This window comes from Bidens hawaiensis, unplaced genomic scaffold, assembly GCF_021521415.1.
Source record: "Bidens hawaiensis isolate Kalapana, Puna unplaced genomic scaffold, B.hawaiensis_p1.1 tig00022316_1, whole genome shotgun sequence".
In the NCBI taxonomy this organism is placed as follows: Eukaryota; Viridiplantae; Streptophyta; class Magnoliopsida; order Asterales; family Asteraceae; genus Bidens; species Bidens hawaiensis.
The window spans coordinates 328,884-336,822 of record NW_027493470.1 but is presented as its reverse complement, the minus strand read 5'-3'; the positions used below and the strand labels follow the sequence as shown (position 1 = coordinate 336,822).

Here is a 7,939-nt window from a genome sequence, read left to right as displayed (position 1 = left end):
TATCTAAATGTATTCTTCATCATGTGTCCTTTTCATATATTATTATCTTAGCTTAATAGTATACGTACATATAAATACATTACAATATAAAGAAAATGTTAAGTGGTAATTAATAAAAATCGATTAAAAGAACTGCTTCAAAATACTAGTGATGCTTTTGCATGTCACCAATAGACATGTTAAGTGTGCTAATATCTTTATCGGTACACATACTCAATACTTACAATCGGTTGAGCCGATGATCTATGGTTTTGTATTTTTGTTAGACATCTAACATTTTATGCATAACCTATAAAACGTACGTCGTCTTAAATAGAACCAAGTAAGTTTAACTAAACAACGGTCGTAACCGTATTCACTTTTCTATATAAATATTTTTCTCAAATATGTAATGTATTAATACTAACATTTATAGAAAAAAAAAGAAAAAAAAAGACAATAGTACAAGAAAAAGATAGATAATATTAACAATAGAAAAAATATATATTGATGTGAGGTTTAAGACAAGAGGGTGGCAATAAAGTTAAGAGTGAATATATCTTTTCCATTAAAAACCAATTAAGTAGGTACAAAACAAAGGAGATTAAGTGATGATCATGTGAGGATGTTCTTATAACCATTACAATCAATTTTTAATAAACATTAACCTTTTATTTAACCGTTTAAATTTACATCACTCTATCATCAATAAAACTTGAACCTTCATCATTTAAAAACACATAATATTTCTGGATTCCTAAGTTACAAGAGAACGAATTTAATTTAAAAAATTTCACTCATAATCACACAAAATCAAACCCTAAAGACCTACTAATCTCAAAGATTAGTGAATTAATGGACGCAAAATGACTCGTGATCTAAGTTACGCCATTAAAAGTGGCTCAAGCCTTACTCGACGCTTTTATGTGTGTTTCTTTGCATAACTACACAACATCAAATCACAAGCTTTCTTGCTTAGCGGTAGCCCGATTGCTTCTACTTAAACCAGTCGCTTGTTCAAGCCTCGTCGCCTACATCCAAAGGATTATCTGGTTGTTGGGGTTTCAACCTAAGGGGGTCTTTCAAGCCAAGTTTGATTCTTGATAGGATCATAAAAACCCACTTTCCGAATATCTCTTCCTTCTCTTCGGGTTCGAACATCAATTGCAACGATTTGATGGACGGCTCATCGGGATAGATGTAGATGAAAAAGAAACCCCCCCTATAACCGTATAAGAAGCTTTCTCCTCGTACGGCTCGAGAAAAAATGATTATAAGTTTTGTCTATGGATAAAATTAGAATAAATAGGAAAGGACTCCATAAAATAAATTAGTCTATAATTTAACGCATAGTCATTTTTTTTAGCTTTCTTCCTGAAAAAAATCATTTGTACTCATAACTCAAGTTCAAGAATTCTAAAATATCTTTAAAATATCTTAAAGATATTCATATTTTTATTTTTTGAGTGGTCTTTAACCCCCCCCCCCCTTTTTCGTCTCGTTTAAAATAGATTTGGATTCTGTATTTGGATCCGTGAGACAATTGAAGTGCCATTTCCTTGTTCTGGGATCCTTTATCTTGGTTTTAAATCATTGGGTTTAGACATTACTTCGGTGCTTCTTAATCCTTTCAAAATGATAACCGATGACGGTTGAAATTTCGTCATTTAGACTCGAAAAACAACGTTGCTAAAAAAAACTAAAATCTTTACAAATTTTAAGCAAATCTTAAAACACCACTAGTTGATAAACAACTTATTACTCAATTAAATCCCTTAAATAATATTATACAACACACATTTCACAAGTTTTCACCAAGATTTACCGAGTAACACCAATCTGTGAACCATCAACCGGAGCCACTAGAGCTTGCCTCATCACCAATGCTTTGTAGAACTCCATGATCACCTTCTCATCATACCCTTTCACAGCGGGTTTCATCCCGAACCTCGCTTCTCCATAGCTACCAGTTCCAGCCACCAACGACGAGTTAGCGATTCGCATCATCATATTCACATAAACGTTACGTAGCCCGATTATTAACTTCTTTGGAGACAACCTTGGTTTAAACTTAAGCTTTGGAGTTATTCGTATCCGCCAGAACCGCCTTCGCCACTTTAGTCTAGACACGTCGCGGCTCTTGCCCCCTAGCCGCTCGTAGTGTCTCCTTCGCCAGTACCCTCGTACTCCTTGGTACACACGAGTCGTGATACGTTCCATTTTAGTGATTTATCAAAGCAATTTCTTCAAAAAACAACTGTGTGTCTAGTAAATCCCACAAATAATAAAATCTATTATTAGTAGGTAATCTGTAGGATGGGATAAAGTGATATATATATTGGTATGACAATAATAACAGTACACAATAAATCTCACAAAGTGCAGAGGCTGCTGTTAAAATATGTGAAGGGTGTGATGCATGTAAACCTGGTACGACTATGAATCGTTATTGAGGTGTTGTTCGTGAAATTGTAGGAGGAAGGGGTGACTAGTGAGGGTTATAAATAGAGTGTGAGTGTGACAATGGAAGTAACGTTGATATGTCATGTGTAGGGTTATATGGCCGTGTGTTATACTTCTTGAGGGTTTACTTTAATGTGAAGACTATGATCTAGACCGTTGGATTATTGAGTTTGACCTTGACCAAGGATGGCAAATTAGATTTATTTGGTTATTAGCGTGAAATGAGATATATTAAATAAGTGATTAGTTGTTAATCACTTAATTGTTTTAATTAGTTACGTATTTTAAATGAATGGTACTATACATGAAAGCGAGTTTACATATTGTTAAAACTTTAGGATATGAAAAATTATAAGACTTGTTCTTAACTTTTAATAGACTGGTATAACTGTATAAGGTTTTTATTTACATGATATAGCTTATGCTAATATGGTTCATCTTTAAGTAAAATTGTTTTGTTTATTATGTATTTAGAGGTCGTAGTGGAGTCCGGGATGAACCTAGTATCGGGTGGGAACAACACCCTTGCTTCCAGTTTTTCCACGGATATCTATGGTTACTAAATGGGGTTTTTATCCTGAAAAAGGTGACACCTTTTACGTGTCATGTACACTTGTGACTTCTTAAAAATTTCATTTGTAAAATCGCATAAGATGTGAATTTGTTTATATATCTGTATTTTATGAAGTTTACTTTCTCAAACACGTATCCTTTTTATTTGCTTATATGTTATATTAACTAATAAGTGTGCCTTCAACATATTAAAAAGATTTAAGTTAGTAACAAAAGGATGCAATTATAAAATCTGTAAACATTTGTTTTTATTTGTTCATCTATTATATAATATATGTTAGGCGTCCTTTCAATATGTTACAAAATATAGTTTTTAAATTTTAACACATGAGTTAAACTTGGCCAAAATAGGATTTACACACTATTAAAGTTACTATATCAAAGTTCAACATTTTAATGGTTGTATATAGGCAGTGTTGTAGAAATTGTTTGTCGAAAGTCAGGTGGTGGTATGAGTACTAGCGGTTAGTAAAGAATTAATAGAATTAATCAAGAATAAGTGAGATTAAATAGCGATTAGTCGGATTTTTTTATACCATGTGTGTAGGGTCTAAACTACTAGCCTTTTGTTATTAGGAAAATAGTGAAGACAATTCTAGGTACAATACTGCAACCAAACCTTGTTTTCGTATAACAAAAAGTAGGTCCACTTGGTCAACATTTTTGTTAAATAATAAAGCAAAGACAAGAATACTATGTTTTAATTCTATATTATATGAACAATTCAAAGCTGACAAAGCATATGATATTAATGTATTCAGTCACATTTCCACCTGGTCTAATACGACCACCGGTTTATACCTGGCGTTTAAACTTTAAACCTTGCTTCCTGTTCACGTTCGTATATTTGTCTTCTTTCACTTGAAAAATAATAAAAGAGAATCTAGTGGCAAAAGTTCAAAACTCGTTTTATGGATATAAGTGCAGGTTTAAAAAAGTTTAGAATATTCCCTCTTTGGTTACTACTAATAATAATATGTGTTTTACGGTGGAGGGGTGGTGGATGTGGTGTCATCACTCATCACACACCCCACTCAATCAAATAGTGTCATATCACCAATCTCAAATCCATTACATGTGATGATTTTTTACTAGGGGTGGTGGTGTGTGATGGAATTTTTTTGTTTTTTTTTGCAAGATTAAATGTTACAAAGATAAATAAATAAATAAAAACCGACAAAAGAATGGTTGATATAGGCCTCATCACGTTTCCGCCAACTTAGCCGACTTTTATATCATTTTTATAGCATTCAAAAGTTCAAGGTTTAATTCGTAAATTATTCTAAATTCTGTTTAAAAGAAATGTGAAAGTTAAGGAGTTAAATGTGTAAATTGTATTTAAATAAAATAATAATACTACTAACAAAACGCACCACAACTCTTTCTTCCCTGTTATTTTTCCGACAATCCATCATTTCCTGCGACGGCTGCCCCCCAACGGTCATAACCACCCCCTCCCAATGGATAGATTTCTTGGTTTCCACCCCATCTCACGCGTGATGGCCATCACGCAAATCTCCTCCATTTCGCGTGACAAGGTAGTGGCGGCGGTGTGAAAAAACCCACCACGCGTGATGGGAGCTCCATCACGCGGTGCCCCGGGTCCCCTTATAATAACATGTGTTGTGCGACTTTATTGATCTCGGATTCATCCTCTAATATTACATCAAATCGTGTGTCTGAATGCTGACTAGGCTTCGAATAAAACCCATGCTTGACCTTGTTGTGAATAAAACCCTACTCGCGATCCATAAATTAATAAGCAAACCTTCTCCTTTTTCTCCCTTTGATGACGCTAGTGAACTTGCGGGAGGCCACCGCGCCACCGCTCGCACTGGGGTTTTGTGGCGTTCGCAAGTTATGTGGCCGCGCCACCCTTGCTCGTGCCCTCACTCCGCCTACCACAATAGGTAGTCTAACATATATATTTTACATAACCGATTTATTATAATTACTTTCATTCAATTTTGTCCAAAGTGTGTTTTATGGGATTGAATTTTTCTTTTGTTGTTTTTGCTATATGCCTATACTAGGTTATAACCCGTGTACTACACGGGGTTGGGTACCAAACAGTTTAATATCAATAACAAATTTATAATAAATAAATACAAATTAGTTATATTTAACAATGTTTTATTTACAATCACACATTAAAGAATTACAAACACACAGATACTAAATTCAAAACATGAAATAAACTAAACGATACTTGCAAAATAATGACAATAATAAAAGGAAAATTTCAAATCTAACAAAATAAACTTATTTTTACAGCTTTCGAGTCAGGAGTTTCTTGACGACTACTTTCAGACATTAATAGGCTGACACGTTTTACTTGAAGATTCAATTGGAGGTTCATCAACAACGTAAACATCGACCAAGTTACGCTTCAGTTCAGAATGAGAGATTTTTTGAGCATAGCTTCGTCGGTTAAGATACTCTTCCCATGATTTGTTGTCTTAATAGATAACGGGGTGTCATTCTCACTTGTGCCTGATATATTATCCTTAATAAAAGTACAAAAAGGTATTTGTTACAATAAACACATTTTTTAACAATTATATTAAATTAACATATGAGAAAACAGATAGTCCATGGTATTATGAACGTGTTACTACCTTTTGGAATGATGACGACGCATATGCCGTTCATATATAATAAAAAACTAAAACATAAGTTTTAAGATATTTAAAAGAAACATGTTATAAAATCTACTATAAACATGTTATAAAGCGTTGCTACTTGTTTATACTTATAGTTTGAATACTGTCAATAGAAAACTGCGAATCAAAGGACCAAGTTTGTAGATGATGAAAAAATAAACAATTTTTATATAAATTAATCTCAGCTGTATAATGAGGCAGTTTACTTTAAACATGGGCGAGGTTCTAGGGCACAATCTGAGTGAAACATTTTTCAACAAATAAGAAACCAATCAATCTACCTACAGTATAGGAATGAACTGAAATTAAAAATTTGTGTCTAAGGCAAATCCGAAAGATTGACTACAATTTAATTTTGATTTTTATATAAAAACTCTATAAACCTTCACAAGTAATATATAATCATAATTAATGTTGGAAAGACTTACTAATTTTAAGAGATCATATATAAAAAAAAGACTTAATAACTTTAAAAGTTGGAAAACTAACAAATGAGACTTGAGGCCAGGTGATGTTGCATTAAACACCACTGGATCCTGTAAGCTAATTATCACCTCAATTAACAAATAAGGTCATATATTGCTATTTAGCTGTAACATTGAAATTTAGATTACATTACTATGTGTCGAAACACGAAACGAATCTTACCTGATCCATGACGATGTTTCCACGGATTTTCGAGATGAACGAACCACGTCTTGATCTTCTTCTTCTACGGCGGCCGCGCCGGCGACCTGCAATGTCGAGACTTGCAATGGTTTCGGGGGTGTGGAGGCGACTGCTAAGATATCCTGAGGATTTCTTGTTCACAGACACAAAAAGTGGTGGTGGCTCTTACTGAGCATGACCCATGATAAGGAGGTGGAGACCTCCTTATATAGAGTCTCATGGCCACCATCATGGTACCCTAATGGGCCTAGCCCAGTTAGGGTTACCTCCACAAAACCCCCTCGGCCCAATAACATCGTATTAGTCCATGTAATGAAATAAGCCAAAGATAATAGATTTAGGGTCGTAGAACCGGGTTTTAGTACCATACCCCTACAAGCCCCCCCAAGTCTAGTGTTGCTCCTGAGCGCGCAAGCGTCTAGGTAGAGCGCTGGACTTTATAAGGTGTGAGGCGGTTTTTTCCCTTTTCTTTGGCCTTATCTTTATTGTCTGAGTTTTGAGAGGCTTTCTTCATGATGGTGACATGTTGTAATAAAAGCCTGCGCGCGAGGCGACTTACAAGCTATAATAATAATGAAGCTCGCGCGTGAGGCGACTTACGAGCTATAATAATAATGGAGCTGGCGCGAGAAGCGACTTACGAGTTATAATAATAATGGAGCTGGCGCGAGAAGCGACTTACGAGCTAAAATAATAATAATGCCTGCGCGCGAGAGGCGTCTTACGAGCTTAGAATAATAAAAGCCTGCGCGCGAGAGGCGTCTTATGAGCTTTGAGAATAATAATTGAGCTGGCGCGTGAGGCGACTTACGAGCTGTGAAAGTAATAAAGCTTGCGCGCGAGAGGCGTCTTATGAGCTTTGAAAATAATAATTGAGCTGGCGCGTGAGGCGGCTTACGAGCTGTGAAAGTAATAAAGCTTGCGCGCGAGAGGCGTCTTATGAGCTATAAGAATAATAATTGAGCTGGCGCGTGAGGCGACTTACGAGCCTGTAGAATAATGAGAGCCTGCGCGCATGGCGACTTACGAGCTGTAATAATAAAGAAGCTGGCGCGCGAGGCGACTTACGAGCTTGTAGAATAATGAGAGCCTGCGCGCATGGCGACTTACGAGCTGTAATAATAAAGAAGCTGGCGCGCGAGGCGACTTACGAGCTTGTAGAATAATGAGAGCCTGCGCGCATGGCGACTTACGAGCTGTAATAATAAAGAAGCTGGCGCGCGAGGCGACTTACGAGCTTGTAGAATAATGAGAGCCTGCGCGCATGGCGACTTACGAGCTGTAATAATAATAACAGCTTGCGCGCGAGGCGTCTTATGAGCTGTGTGAACAATAAAGGCCTGCGCGTGAGGCGACTTACGGGCCATAAGAATAATAACAGCTTGCGCGCGAGGCGTCTTATGAGCTGTGAATAATAAAGGCCTGCGCGTGAGGCGACTTACGGGCCATAAGAATAATAACAGCTTGCGCGCGAGGCGTCTTATGAGATGTGAATAATAAAGGCCTGCGCGTGAGGCGACTTACGGGCCATAAGAATAATAACAGCTTGCACGCGAGGCGTCTTATGAGCTGTGTGAATAATAAAGCCAGCG

The 7,939-nt window shown here is 36.4% G+C and overlaps 1 protein-coding gene across 1 annotated transcript; it reads right to left on the bottom strand.

Moving 5' to 3' along the window:
- Positions 1-1,800: 1,800 nt before the first annotated feature.
- On the bottom strand, positions 1,801-2,199 carry LOC143565318 (uncharacterized). The gene has a single exon (XM_077052315.1). It carries the CDS (start codon positions 2,197-2,199, stop codon positions 1,801-1,803), a length of 399 nt encoding a protein of 132 aa, XP_076908430.1.
- Between the last annotated feature and the right edge of the window lie 5,740 nt (positions 2,200-7,939).